Genomic DNA, 15,458 nt, shown 5'->3' with positions numbered 1-15,458 from the left:
TCCTACGGCTAATGTTTGATTGAAGATATGCGTCACTGCACTAGCAATTATAGGTGCCCCGCATTTGAGTAAATATGGATCCAGATTGTCAGCGCCTAATGATTTCTTCTAATCTATAACAGATGGTGCAGATAAGACCTCATCTTCTGTGACTTTTTGGAAATGAAAAACCGGCTTACCGTTTTCCACATCAGTTGATGGGCTGAAACAATAGACCGGTCAGGATCGTGAGAGCCAAGTGTAGAGCCAAGTGGAATTGGGCGATTCTCTAAAATGCTCCTGTCTTTGCACCCTCAGTTCCGCTACAAGGAAGCCTTTGTGAAGGAGAAGGGTCAGCAGGTGGGGCTGCTCAGTGTCGAAGATGACCCAAAGATGGTGCACTCCCTGGCAGCCAGCAAGCTCCAGAGCTGCCTGGGGTACAAGAGGCAGGCTCAAGAGACGCGCTCCCAGTTCAAGATGCATGCCAACCAGCCTGTGTTCCAGCAGGCCAAGAAGAGCCAAGCTCTGGCCAGCAACCAGACCTATCACCAGAGGCTCCATGACTACACCTTTGACCCCCAGCAGCTCAACGTCCAACACGCCAAGCAGGCCTACAAGCTGCAGAGTGACGTGAGTGTGTGTGTGTGCTCGTGCATGAATGTGTTTGTGTGTCTGTGGGGGGGTACCCATTGTAAATTGTAGAAAATATTTAGAGTTTAAGGTATACTCAATTTACTGGGATTCCAGTGCAGAGAATATAATAGTGAAGACATCAAAACTATGAAATAACACATGGAATCATGTAGTAATCAAAAAAGTGTTAAACAAATCAAAATATATTTTAATGTTAGATTCTTCAAAGTAGCCACCCTTTGCCTTGATGACAGCTTTGCACACTCTTGGTATTCTCTCAACAAGCTTCACCTGGAATGCTTTCCCAACAGTCTTGAAGGAGTTCCCACATATGCTGAGCACTTGTTGGCTGCTTTTCCTTCACTCTGCGGTCCAACTCATCCCAAACCATCTCAATTGGGTTGAGGTCGGGTGATTGTGGAGGCCAGGTCATCTGATGCAGCACTCCATCACTCTCCTTCTTGGTCAAATAGCCCTTACACAGCCTGGAGGTGTGTTGGGTCATTGTCATGTTGAAAAACATATGATAGTTTCACTAAGTGCAAACCATATGGGATGGCGTACCGCTGCAGAATGCTGTGGTAGCCATGCTGGTTAAATGTGCCTTGAATTGTAAATAAATCACAGACAGTGTCACCAGCAAAGCACACCCACACCCACACCTTCACACCACCTCCTCCATGCTTCACAGTGGGAATCACACATGCAGAGATCATCCGTTCGCCTACTGTGTCTCACAAGACACAACGGTTGGAACCAAAAATCTCATATTTGGACTCATCAGACCAAAGAACAGATTTCCACTGGTCTAATGTCCACTGCTCGTGTTTCTTGGCCCAAGCAAGTTTCATATTCTTATTGGTGTCCTTTAGTAGTGGTTTATTTGCTGTAATTCGACCATGAATGCCTGATTCATGCAGTCTCCTCTGGACAGTTGATGTTGAGATGTGTCTGTTACTTGAACTCTGTTAAGCATTTATTTGGGCTGCAATCTGAGGTAAGGTTAACTCTAATGAACATATCCTCTACAGCAGAGATAACTCTGGGTCTTCCTTTCCTGTGGCGGTCCTCATGAGAGCCAGTTTCATCATAGCGCTTGATGGTTTTGCGACTGCAGTTGAAGAAACTTTCAACGTTCTTGAAATTTCCGGATTGACTGACCTTCATGTTTAAAGTAATGATGGACTGTCATTTCTCTTTGCTTATTTGAGCTGTTCTTGCCATAATATGGACTTGGTCTTTTACCAAATAGTGTTATCTTCTTTATACCACCCCTACCTTGTCACAACAGAACTGATTGGCTCAAACGCATTAAGAAGGAAAGAAATTCCACAAATTACTTGAAATGCATTCTAGGTGACTACCTCATGAAGCTGGTTGAGAGAATGCCAAGAGTGTGCACAGCTGTCATCAAGGCAAAGGGTGGCAACTTAGAAGAATCTAAAATGTAAAATATATTTAGATTTGTTGAACACTTTTTTTTGGTTACTACATGATTTCATATGAGTTAGTTCATAGTTTTGATGTCTTCACTATTATTCTACAATGTAGAAAATGGTCAAATTCAAGAAAAACCCTTTTGACTGGTACAAGATATGCACTGTGTGTACAAAACATTAGGATTACCTTCCTAATATCGACTTGTGCCCCCCCCCCCAACGCGATCTGTTGCAGGTGAACTACAAGTCAGATCTGAACTGGATCAGGGGTGTGGGCTGGACCCCCCCTGGCTCCCATAAGGTGGAGATGGCCCGGCGGGCTGCAGAACTGGGCCTGACGGAGAGCGTGAGCACTGAGGAGGCCATTGCCCAGTACCAACACATGATGATGATGGTGAGAGAGCGAAATACAGCTTTTATGTATATTGTTTTAAAAAATGCTATTGCAACCTCTTTGCAATAAGAAATTGAGAAAAAGCTCAAGAGAAGTTTCAAGTTCCTCTGTCCAGTGTCTTGTGTTCTTCTGCCCATCTTAATCTTTTATTTTTATTGGCCAGTCTGAGATTTGGCTTTTTCTTTGCAACTCTGCCTAGAAGGCCAGCATCCCGGAGTTGCCTCTTCAATGTTGACGTTGAGACTGGTGTTTTGCGGGTACTATTTAATGAAGCTGCCAGTTGAGGACTTGTGAGGCATCTGTTTCTCAAACTAGACACTAATGTACTTGTCCTATTGCTCAATTGTGCACCGGGGCCTCCCACTCCTCTTTCTATTCTGGTTAGAGCCAGTTTGCGCTGTTCTGTGAAGGGAGTAGTACACAGCGTTGAGATCTTCAGTTTCTGGGCAATTTCTCGCATGGAATAGCCTTCATTTCTCAGAACAAGAATAGACTGACGAGTTTCAGAAGAAAGTTATTTGTTTCTGTCCATTTTGTAAGCCTGTAACTCACAAATGCTGATGTACCAGATACTCAACTAGTTTAAAGAAGGCCAGTTTTATTGCTTCTTTAATCAGGACAACAGTTTTCAGCTGTGCGAACATAATTGCAAAATGGTTTTCTAATGACCAATTAGCCTTTTAAAATTATAAACTTGGATTAGCTAACACAACGTGCCATTGGAACACAGGAGTGATGGTTGCTGATAATGGGCCTCTGTGCGCCTAGCTATTCCATTAAAAACAGCTGTTTCCAGCTACAATAGTCATTTATAACATTAACAATGTCTACACTGTATTTCTGATCAATTTGATGTTATTTTAATGGACAACAAAATGTGCTTTTCTTTCAAAAAGAAAGAAAGTAACCCCAAACTTTTGAACAGTGTATACATTCACCTGTGGATAGTTTCATGAAATACAGCTCTCGCCCATGAAAGCCAGCACACAGTCATTGTTTTCACCTATATTAAATGCAAGTGCCCACTCCAGTATTCCCTTCCCCTTCCCTTGTCTTTGCGGCGAACATGGCACAACTGCACGTCTATTCTCTGTTAGGGACGCACCCGAATCGATCACCTAATATGACCCGTCTGCGTTGAACAACCCTCCGAACAACGTTCTGGTGAGACTCTGTATACTGAAATCCCACCTCAGACCATACGATGATACAACCCGACCGTAATGCCGTAGGCCCCCATGCTAGACATTCCGGATATGTCACAGTCCTTCCCCCAAATTCAAAACTACTACCAATAGTCTGCATTCTTATGTTGTCCGGCCTCTATTTCAGGGTACCCCTCTCACCAACAATCACATAAACAAATTGAAACTTCACTCTCCTACAGATACAGAAAGGGTAGATGGCCCTTAATACAGGAGGTATTGGTAAGAAACTAGCTTTTTTTTATTTTAGGCTGTTCACCTACCGATTCTCCTTCCCACCAAGTCTCTCTCAAAGGTGAATCCTGTTCGTGCCAATTGTTAAAAATGAAAATGCTATTGCAATATGGAATCAATCTACATACAATATCCCATAATGACGTGAAAACAGGTTTTATACATTTTTGCAAATGTATTACAAATCAAAAACGGATAACTTATTTACATAAGTATTCAGACTCTTTGCTATGAGACTTGAAACTGAGTTCAGGTGCATCCTGTTTCAGTGGAAGGCACAAAATATTGTCAAAGACTCCAGCTACCCAAGTCAGACTGTTTTCTCTGCAAATGCACGGGAAGCGGTAACGATGCACCAAGTCTGGAACCAACAGGACCCTGAACAGCTTCTACCCCCAAGCTCTCTGCACATGGACTCCGTAGTGGTGCCCTGTGTATATAGCCACGTTATCAGTACTCATTGTGTATTGATTCCTTTTTGTTATTATTCTTCTATTATTTCTCCTTTTTTTCTTCTCTTCATTGTTGGGAAGGTTCACAGATCTACCTGTTGTTTACGAAGCATATGACAAATACAATTAGATTTTAGGATTTGATCTCCACTTATCAATGAGAATGACAGATCTAACACATTTATATCTGCAAGGAGTCTGGTCATACACAAAACTAATATGGAAGGTGTAAATATGTCCAATCTCTCTCTTCATCCACCAGCAGCAGATGGAGGAGCAGCAGCAGCTGTCAGAACCTGTTGAGACCAGCAAAGAGTTCCAGCAGTCGGGAGTCAATCTAGACGCAATGGAGATCCTCCACGTCAAGAGGAAGAAGACCATCCAAACGGTGAAGAAGTCCAATTCCTCCTCCATGGATAGCAGCGTCAAGAAGTTAATGATGTCTTCCAACTCAGCCATAGAGTCAATGATGGCTTCCACCTCTGTCTCAGCCATTGAGAACACAGTCAAGATGTCCACAACGAGTGAGGCATCGGCCATAGAAAATGCTTAGACAATGTTGTGAGAAGGTGTTGCCTTAGGGCACGTATCGCACTTATTCCACGGAGGGGGCCGAGTGTCTGTGCGTTTTCACTCCTCCCTTGTACCTGATTGATTAATTAAGGTCACTAATTGGTAAGGAACTCACCTCATCTGGTTGTCTAGGTCTTAAACCAGCAGACACTTGGCCCTCCATGGAATGAGTTTGACACCCCTGCCCTAGGGGGTAGGTGGACGTTGCTTCTAACTGATATAGGGTCTGGTCTTTTTTAATTCACCTGATGGATGAAGTAAGGGATTGGAGTTGGGTTACCTGATCCTAGATCTATTAAGAGCAATTTCTACCCCAAGATACAATTAGATAATGTTGAGGGAACTGTGCATGTAGAATCAGGAAGGGAATTGAAAAGTGCTGTAAGTGGTTTATGTTGAAGGTTACCTCATTACACATTCATAACCCATACACAACATTCATAAGAAAGTATATGAGAATGTCATAATTTATTTTTCAACAATGACAAGTTTATATTTTTGTTACAGTGCCTTCAGAAAGTATTCATACCCCTTGACTTCATATTGCTCCACATTTTGTTGCGTTACACCCCGAATTCAAAATGTATTAAATCCATTTTTTTCCTTACCCATCTACACACAATACCCCATAATGACAAAGTGAAAACATGTTTTTAGAAATGTTTGCAAATGAAATATCTAATTTGCATAAGTATTCACCCTGAAGCAATTCTTGTTAGAAGGATCTTTGGCAGCGATTACAGCAACAAGTCTTTCTGGGTAAGTCTCTAAGAGCTTTGCATACCTGGATCGTACAATATTTGCACATTTATTATTTATACAATTCTGTCAAGTTGGTTGTTGATCATTGCTAGGCAGGCATTTTTAAGTCTTGCCATAGATTTTCAAGCAGATTTAAGTCAAAACTGTAACCAGGCCACTTAGAATCATTCAATGTCATCTTGGTAAGCAACTCAAGTGTATTTTGGCTTTGTGTTTTATGTTATTGTCCTGCTGAAAGGTGAATTGGCCTGCCAGTGTCTGTTGGAAAGCAGACAGAACCAGGTTTTCCTCCAGGATCTGCGTATGCATAGTTCTATTCGGGGGGGGGGGGGGGGGGTTTATCCCCACAAAATTCCTAGTCCTTTCCGATGACAAACTTAACCATATCATGATGCAGCCACCACCATACTTGAAAATGGGAAGAGTGGTACTCAGTGATGTTGTGTTGGATTTGACCCAAAGATAATGCTTTGTATTCAGGACATAAAGTTAATTTCTTTGCCACATTTATTTAAGTTTTACTTTTGCCTTATTGCATGTTTTGGAATATTTGTATTCTTTACAAGCTTCTTTGTTTTCAGTCTGTCGTTTAGGTTAATATTGTGGTGGTGTAACTACAATGTTGATCCGTCCTCAGTTTTCTCCTATCACACCCATTAAACTCAGTAACTGTCAGGAACAGTCACCACTGGCTTCAGTGAAATCCCTGAGCGGTATCCTTCCTCTCCAGCAAGTTAGGAAGGACACCTGTATTTTTGTAGTGACTGGGTGTATTGATACATCATCCAAAGTGTAATTAATAAAAGTGTACTTGTGTGCTGTAAAGTGTTAGTCCCATGTTTCTTGAGCTGAAATAAAAGATCTTAGGAATATGCATACGTAAAAAAAGGTTATTTCTCTCAAATGATGTGCACAAATTTGTTTACATACCTGTTAGTGACCATTTCTCCTTTGCCAAGATAATCCATTCACCTGACAGGTGTGACATATCAAGAAGATGATTAAACATGATCATAACACAGGTGCACCTTGTGCTGGGGACAATAAAAGGCCACACTAAAATGTGCTGTTTTGTCACACAACGCCACAAATGTTTTGAGGGTGCGTGCAACTGGCATGCTTTTTAAGGTATCTGTGACCATCTCTATTCCAATTCATGTGAAATCCATAGATTAGGGCCTAATTCATTTATTTGAATTTACTCATTTGAAATTGTTGCATGTATGCGTTTATATTTAGTATATGTGACTTGTTAAGCACATTTTTACTCCTGAATGTATTTAGGCTTCCCATAACAAAGGGGTTGAGAACTTATTGACACAAGACATTTCAACGTTTAATTTTAAATAAATTTGTAAACATTTCTAAAAACATAATTCCACTTTGATTTATTGTGTGTAAGCCAGTGACACAAAATCGAAATGTAATACCTTGTAAATTCATGCTGTAACACAACAAAATGTAGAAAAGTAAAGGGTTGTGAATACTTTCTGAAAACTCTGTATGTCACAATAATAATCCTATGTCGACTTGCATTCATGAAATGCAATAAAATAGTTATTTTGTACAGCATGTTGATGTGTTGTGTATGGCTTATGAATATTGGGTTCCTGAGTGGCACAGCAGTCTAAGGCACTGCATTGCAGTGCTTGAGGCGTCACTACAGGTTCAAATCCAGGCTGTATCACAACCGGCCGTGATTGAGAGTCCCATAGGGCGCCGCACAATTGGCCCAGCGTCGTCCGGGTTTGGCCGGTGTAGGCCGTCATTGTAAATAAGAATTTGTTCTTAACTGACTTGCCTAATTAAATAAAGGTTACATTTTTTTTTTAAATGTCATGAAACCCTTCTTTTTTTACCCTTCAAATCAAGTGTAAAAGGAGAGGGAGAAGGAAATATGTAGAAAGTGCTTTGAGAAAATGTGTTTTTTGCTTGTAACTTTTTTCCTACCCTCGCTCCACTTGTTGATGTTAAACTGATTTATCGTAGTAGCAAGCAGCAGGCAGTAGCAATCGCAATGATCAGAGTAAAACCCGGAGTAGAAGAGACCAGTGAAATGACCAAACTGATTTATCGTAGTGCTACTGCCTGCTGCTAGCTAATCTCAATGATCAGAGTAAAACACAGAGTAGAAGAGACTAGAGCAGGGGAGAGTGTTCCTGGCATATTCCACCAGACCAGTTGCTGACTCCAGGTGGTGGAGTTACTGGCAACAAGACACCGGAGCGACGTCTCCATATCTTGATTGGCTCGCTCCGACTGGCCGTTAGATTGGGGATGAAACCCAGAGGACCGGCTGGCTGACGACCCAATAAGAGTGCAGAACGCCTTCCAGATTTGGGACGAGAACAGGGACCCCGGGTCCGAGACAAAGTCAACCGGAGTCCATGGATACGAAAGACGTGCTGCACCATAAGCTGGGCCGTCTCCTTGGCTGAAGGTAACTTAGGAAGAGGGATGAAATGGGCGGCCTTGGAGGATCTGTCCACGACTGTCAGAATGGTGGTGTTGCCATCTGACGGAAGAAGCCAAGTGACGAAATTTAGAGAAATATGGGACCAGGGGCAGTGAGGGACAGGAAGTAACTGTAGGAGGCCAGATGGAGCTTGCCGCGGAGTCTTGCTTTGTGCGCATAGCATGCATGCGGCGACGAAGGCAGAGACATCAGGAACAAGTACCAGGTAAGCCTGGAGGAATGAGCCCATTCTAGGACCTTAGACAAGACCGCATCAGGCACAACCCCCCCCCCCGAGTTCTCGGGTACCCACGTTGTAGTTTCTTTCTGCAGAGTTAAGTCGATGGGACAGGAAGGCACAGGGAAGAAACTTTTGGTCCTGGGCAGATTGCTGGGACAGGATGGCCTCCACTCCAACATCAGAAGCATCAACCTCAACCACAAATTGATGGGTCCGGATGGATGAGGATGGGTGCTGTTGTGAACCGATGCTTCAGTTCCACAAAGGCTTTGTTGACAGCTGGAGACCATGTAAATGGTACTTTGGGAGAGGTTAGTGCAGAGAGGGGGCCGCCAGGGTGCTGTAACCCCGAATGAAACGGCGGTAGAAGTTAGCAAAACCTAGGAAACGTTGCAACTGCATCCTGGACTTGGGTTGAGGCCAATCCACCACTGCTTTCACCTTTCCAGGATCCATCTAGACATTTCCCTCAGCAATGACATATCCCAGAAAGGAGATGGTTGAGTGGTGGAACTCACACTTGAAGGACCTGTCTGACATGCAGAACATGTTCTTGGGCAGACCGGGACAAAAACAGGATGTCGTCAAGGTATACGAACACAAACTGGTTTAGCATGTCCCGGAGCACATCGTTTACCAGGTCCTGGAAGACAGTTGGTGAGTCCAAACGGCATTACCTGGTACTCATAATGTCCACTGGCTGTGTTGAATGCTGTCTTCCATTGATTACCTTCACATATCCAAGCCAGGTGGTAGGCATTCCAAAGGTCCAGCTTGGAAAAAATGGTGGCCCCTTGGAGAGGTTCAAAGCCAAGGAGAGGAGTGGTAGGGGGTAACAATTCTTAATCGAGATATCATTAAGACCCCGGTAGTCAATGAACTGACGCAGGGTCTTGTCCTTCTTCTCCACAAAGAAAAACCCTGCGCCGGCAGGAGATGCAGACGGACGGATGGCCCCAGTTACCAGAGACTCCTCTATGTACACCTCCATGGCCTTGGTCTCCGGCCCAGAGAGAATATAACCTACCACGAGGTGGTGTGGTGCCTGGGAGGAGATCAATGGCGCAATCATAAGGACGATGTGGGGGAAGAGAAGTAGCCTGTGCCTTGCTGAAAACCTCCAGGAGGTTGTGGTACTCTTTGGGAACGGTAGAGAAATCCGAGACTTGATTTAAACCCTGAGGAGGCTGTCTCTGGGAAGGCTGCGCTGCTTTGAGGCATTGGGAATGGCAAAACGGACCAACCCAGGTTTGAACTTGTGGTCCAATCAATAACTGGGTTGTGTTTCTTAATCCAAGAAAATTCCAAAACAACTGGAACATGGGGAAACTCAATGAACAGGCACAGTGCTGTGGGTAACTCTTCCAATGGAGCGTCCGTTCAGTGCTCTAGCATCCATGGGAACAGAGAGAAGTTGAGTGGGAATACCTAATTCAGAAACTAGAGTAGCATCCATAAACTCTCATCTGCCCCAGAGTCAATGAGCACCCGAAGAGATTTAGACTGGTCTCCCCACAGCAGTATAACAAAGGAGGGAGTACGGTTAATGGGATTAAGAAGATTCCCAGTCTGGCTCACTAGAGTACTTGTGCCTACTATAGAGATAGGTCTCCTAACTGGGCAGGTGGCTATATAATGTCCTGCAGTCCCACAATACAGACAGTACAGACATCTGTTGGAACTCAGCCTATGTGAACGCTCCTTAGGCGATAATCTAGCTCTGCCCAGTTGCATAGGTTCCGGAGTATCTGACTCACCCGTCGCTGATGATTCTCGATGGATTCACTTCTGGATTCCTTCGAAGGTGAGCGAGCAACTGCGGATGAACTAGTGTGATCCAGGACAGACCTCTTCTCACTCCTGCGTTCCCTTAGCTGCTCATAAATTGTAATGGTGAGGTCGATGAGGGAATCGAGGTCCACAGGCAATGCCCAAGCAGCTAGCTCATCCTTTATCTCCTCAGATAGTCCGTGAAGGAAGGTATCAAAAAGGGACTCCGGATTCCAGGCACTGGATACCGGAGCATCGAAAACCTTTCTCTCCTCTGACATAAAGTCCTTGAGATGACAACAAACGGTGGATTGTTGCTTCCAAACAGCCAACGCCCAGGATAGCGCCCTTGCCGACATTAGCGTAATAATATATGCTATCATAGATCAGTCCGAAGGAAACGAAGATGGCTGTAGCTCAAAAATAAGGGAGCATTGAGAAAGAAAACCCCGGCAGGTACCAGGATCCCCAGAGTATCGCTCCAGAGGTGGTAAGCGGGGTTCTCGGGGTGCCGGGGTAGGCTGTACAGACTCACCACTCACAGGGAAAAAGTTTCTGAGTGGTTGGGGGTTCTCAGAGGTGGTAGGCTTAACCCCTGGTCATGGCGTTCCATCAGTGAACGAAGCCCTTCCAGAAGGTCCTGAAGTAGCTCCTCCAATGGCGGCTCCCTGCAGGGAGACGGCGGCTCTCTGCAGGGAGACAGCGTGGCAGAGCTGGTCCAGGTCTGGTTCGTACTCGAAGGGCACAAGGCAAGACCCAGTTGCAGACACAGGAGGCAGATGGTTAGAGTCCAAGATGTTTATTAACAATCCAAAAGGGGTAGGCAAGAGAATGGTTATGGACAGGCAAAAGGTCAAAACCAGTTCAGTTCCAGAGGTACAGAATGGCAGGCAGGCTCAGGGTCAAGGCAGGCAGAAAGGTCAGGCAGGCGGGAATGGAGTCCAGAAAAACAGGTAAAGGTCAAAACTGGGAGGACTAATAAAAGAGAATAGAAAAGCGGGCGCACGGGAAAAACACACTGGTTGACTTGAACATACAAGACAAACTGGCACAGAGAAACAGGAAACACAGGGATAAATACACCAGGGAAAATAAGAGACACCTGGAGGGGGTGGAGACAATCACAAAGACAGATGAAACATATCAGGGAGTGACAATGTTGTGCTTTAATGCATAATTAACATGTTAACTTTAATTGACCTTAAGTGAATATACATAATTTTTTTGCATATTTCTTGTGGGCACAATTCTAGCTCAAAATTCTGCCTGCTGTTTTATCATTAGGTCTGGTGCTTTTCTTGATGATGCTCACTAATAACTTGATATACTGAGTTGGTATTTGATAAACTGTGTTTTCTTTGTCTGGCAGGATCAGCTTTGTGACAATGCACTGGTAAGAACTTAAAGCTGGACTGGGAGTAAATGCTATGGGTCCAAACTTACAAAGGTTTAAGCATAGTAGCTGTTAGCTTTTCCCATAAGAAAACTTTAGCCAATTAACCATTATTCTAACATGAACATCTGACCAGCATGAAATGCACAGTTATGTTTCCAGTATTCGTAGCTGTGCATTGGACGGGGCCACAGTGTCTCCCGACTCTTCCTGTCTCAGCCTCCAGTAGTTATGCTGCAATAGTTTGTGTCGGGGGCTAGGGTCAGTCTGTTATATCTGGAGTATTTATCCTGTCTTATCCGGTGTCCTGTGTGGATTTAAGTATGCTCTCTATAATTTTATTTTTCTCTTTCTTTCTTTCTCTCTCTCTCAGAGGACCTGAGCCCTAGGACCATGCCTCAGGACTACCTGGCCTTGCTGTTCCCAGTCCACTTGGCCCTGCTGCTGCTCCAGTTTCAGCTGTTCTGCATGCAGCTATGGAACCCTGACTTGTTCAGGGTTCCATAGGACTTACTACCTGTCCCAGACCTGCAAGGACATGCTACCTGTCCCAGACCTGCTGTTTTAAACTCTCTAGAGACAGCAGGAGTGGTAGAGATACTCTGAAGGATTGGCTATGAAAAGCCAACTGACATTTACTCCTGAAGTGCTGACGTGTTGCACCCTCGACAACCACTGTGATTATTCTTATTTGACCCTGATGGTCATCTATGAACATTTGAACATCTTGGCCATGTTCTGTTATAATCTCCACCCGGCACAGCCAGAAGAGGACTGGCCACCCCTCATAGCCTGGTTCCTTCCTAGGTTCTGGCTTTTCTAGGAAGTTTTTCCTAGCCACCGTGCTTCTACACCTGCATTGCTTGCTGTTTGGGGTTTTAGGCTGGGTTTCTGTACAGCACTTTGTGACATCAGCTGATGTAAGAAGGGCTTTATAAATACATTTGATTGATTGATTGAACCAATCAAAGCTCTTAAAATAGGTAAACTTGCCCAACGGCGGGAGAAGGCTAATAGGTTACTTCGTCTTGTCTGGGAGGGATGGACCAATATACAGTACCAGTCATATGTTTGGGCATATCTAGTCATTCCAGGGATTTTCTTTATTTTTTATTATTTTCTACATTGTAGATGAGGTAGTCCAGGTGACTACATGAAGCTGGTTGAGAAAATGCCAAGAGTGTGCAAAGCTTTCATCAAGGCAAAGTGTGGCTACTTTGAAGAATCTCAAAAATACAATATATTTTGATTTGTTTAACAGTTTTTTAGTTACTACAGGATTCCATATACAGTGCCTTGCGAAAGTATTCGGCCCCCTTGAATTTTGCGACCTTTTGCCACATTTCAGGCTTCAAACATAAAGATATAAAACTGTATTTTTTTGTGAAGAATCAACAACAAGTGGGACACAATCATGAAGTGGAACGACATTTATTGGATATTTCAAACTTTTTAACAAATCAAAAACTGAAAAATTGGGCGTGCAAAATTATTCATAAAAAGTGTCGTTTAAAGTTTGCCACAAGCCACCTGGGAGACACAGTGTAAGCTAAGGTTGAAAATGGTTGAATTTCTAAGACCAGAAAATATGAAGTGGTAACATGTTGAAATGGTTGGCACTAGAACTCCACCAAATGACAAGACCATACAGCATGGAGCATTGGCTTCACAGCTGGAAATGGTTCAATTCTGAGACTATCGATTCACTATAGGAGTAAGAAATCCTAGGCTGTCGAAATACAAGTCTGCAGCCGGAAATGTACGAAGCCTAGGACAAGAATACAGACAACCGCTGAAAAATCTATTCTATGCAACAACCATGGGTACACGCCTGACGTATCCATTATGAACCCAACCAGAGACTTTCTGTTGATCGACTCTCCAGCAGATGGATCGGCAACCACAAGACATACACTCGTAAATATGTAAATTGCAATTTATTTTCAAATGAGTGGTCGTTCATGTAAAGTATTAGCAATTTCTATGACTGTAGTTATCAGCTATGAGTTTCCCGCTCTTGAGCGGTCCACACCCCCTTTCCTTTGTCTACCAAGCAGTCATATCGGTTTCGTCCACTAGGGACTTTTTCTTTGTATCATGTTATACTCAATGTATGAACTAATTGTGTGTGTGTTTCATGTATTTCTGTGATTTGATGAGTTAGTCAGTAAATAAATAATTAAGCTAATTTGTATTTTGCTGATTCATAATTTGTGCTAGGGTTCATGCAGATTTCCAAATGTTTGCGACATTCAGAATATGACTGATAATATTGAATAATACATGATAATACTGATAATACATGAATACAAGACTAATAATATAAGATATGACAATATCTGAAGAGTCGATTCGGAAAATAGAGACATTTTCCCGTGGTGCCTCGATTTCCTAGTTAATTAAAGTTTACATGATTAGTTTAATCACGTAATAATAATTACACATAGAAAATTGTTTTGATAAAATAACAGTCTTCACATTTAACGATAGTCACAGACACGGCATTTTGACGTCCCGTGCGAGGAATCTAAGATAGAATGAGGAATTGATTTGATTCAGCCTATATAAAAATGTGATACAGCATGGGAGTTGTCGACAGGAGTTATTGGTTGTTGTCACCTATACTCCCTCTACGGCCTCTAGGTCATCAGGCTGCTGATTATCCCCCACACCTGTCACCACCGTCAAGCGCACCAGAGCTTCATGACACTCGCCTGGACTCCATCACCTCCTTGATCATCTTCCCTATATCTGTCACTCCCTTGGTTCTTTTGTCAGGTGTTATTGACTCTGTTTCGTGTTTATTTATTAAAACACTCACTCCCTGTACTTGCTTCCCAACTCTCAGCGCACTTGTTATAGTTGTGTGTGTTTGCCCATAGAAGTTGTCCCGGTGTCTTGTATCTGATGACGCCAGGGTGTCTTAGGAGTTGGTCAAGTTAGTGATTACATTTCTAGTACTTGGATAACAATCCAGCTAATTATAGAAATTTGAGAAATAGACGCGTTGGGCCAAACATGCTATTTCTGTCTCTCATGTTTCAGAAGCGGGTAGACTCGGTCATTATTAATTTCTCAAGCGAGGACATAGGGCCAGCCAATTGAAATTTGAGGATATATTAGCTTGACTAAGCGATCATTCTCTGTCCCTCGCCTCTTCATTAGCGTGAGGAGACCACGGTGTATTTAGTTGTTTTCCACACTTTCCGGTTAAAACATCTCAAATTATCGCCAAAAAGTTTGAACGTAAGAAGTTGTTAGGATCCCCTTAAACAAGGGAACGGTTTACTATGTTATGCTTGAAAGTGTATAAAGGTGGATTAGCTTGCACGAGATGCTAAGCTAACAAAGAGAAAGTAGCCATTTTGTTTTTCCTGTGTCACGTTGAAATTCCTCCGCACTTAGGCTTCTTCAGTTTATACATAATATACACATTTTACAGACACAATCTATTTTACAATAGTTATATTTTGTTTGTTTTTAATCCCTCCTCTATTTCTGATGTCCATCCAGTTTGATTTCTATTTGTAACTGTGCTATTTCACTACATTTCTGAAACTATATACATTTTACAGACCCCGTATGTTTTACATTGGTTATCTTGTTGTTATTAGTCCCACCCTTCAGCTCCATTCAACCTCTCCCATCAATCTCTTAACACCATCCATTTTGGATTTCTATTTGCCATATATTCTTCAACTGTGCTGTGGTGCTTCACAAAAGTACTGAACCTTTCTATTCTCATAGCTTCTACATGTTGTAAATTAAAATTTCTGCTAAAATAATTATATTATTGATTGATTGACTATGACTTTTCAAATCACCCAGTATTGCTGTCGTTAGTTCTTGGTAAATGTTGCAATTCTTCAGCCATTCCTGGACCTGTGACCGAAAATGAGCTACATATGGAGAGTGCCAAAATAAATGA

General features: G+C 43.0%; 1 protein-coding gene across 5 annotated transcripts in view; it reads left to right on the top strand.

Moving 5' to 3' along the window:
* LOC110498821 (nebulin-related anchoring protein) overlaps positions 1 to 7,047 on the top strand; it is a 111,354-nt gene extending 104,307 nt beyond the window's left edge. For 4 of the 5 annotated variants that reach the window (XM_021575462.2, XM_036955609.1, XM_021575459.2 and 1 more), the window contains 3 exons: positions 298 to 609; positions 2,287 to 2,445; positions 4,599 to 7,047. In XM_021575462.2, coding sequence (XP_021431137.2) covers positions 298 to 609; positions 2,287 to 2,445; positions 4,599 to 4,889 — 762 coding nt within the window. In that variant the 3' untranslated portion in view covers positions 4,890 to 7,047. The remainder of the gene's footprint in view (positions 1 to 297; positions 610 to 2,286; positions 2,446 to 4,598) is intronic. The other variant, XM_036955608.1, reaches the window with a different exon arrangement.
* Positions 7,048 to 15,458: the final 8,411 nt, after the last annotated feature.

The sequence above is a fragment of the Oncorhynchus mykiss genome, chromosome 20 (assembly GCF_013265735.2).
Source record: "Oncorhynchus mykiss isolate Arlee chromosome 20, USDA_OmykA_1.1, whole genome shotgun sequence".
Taxonomy (NCBI): domain Eukaryota; kingdom Metazoa; phylum Chordata; class Actinopteri; order Salmoniformes; family Salmonidae; genus Oncorhynchus; species Oncorhynchus mykiss.
The sequence above is the reverse complement of the archived record's forward strand: the minus strand, read 5'-3'. Positions and strand labels throughout refer to the sequence as shown.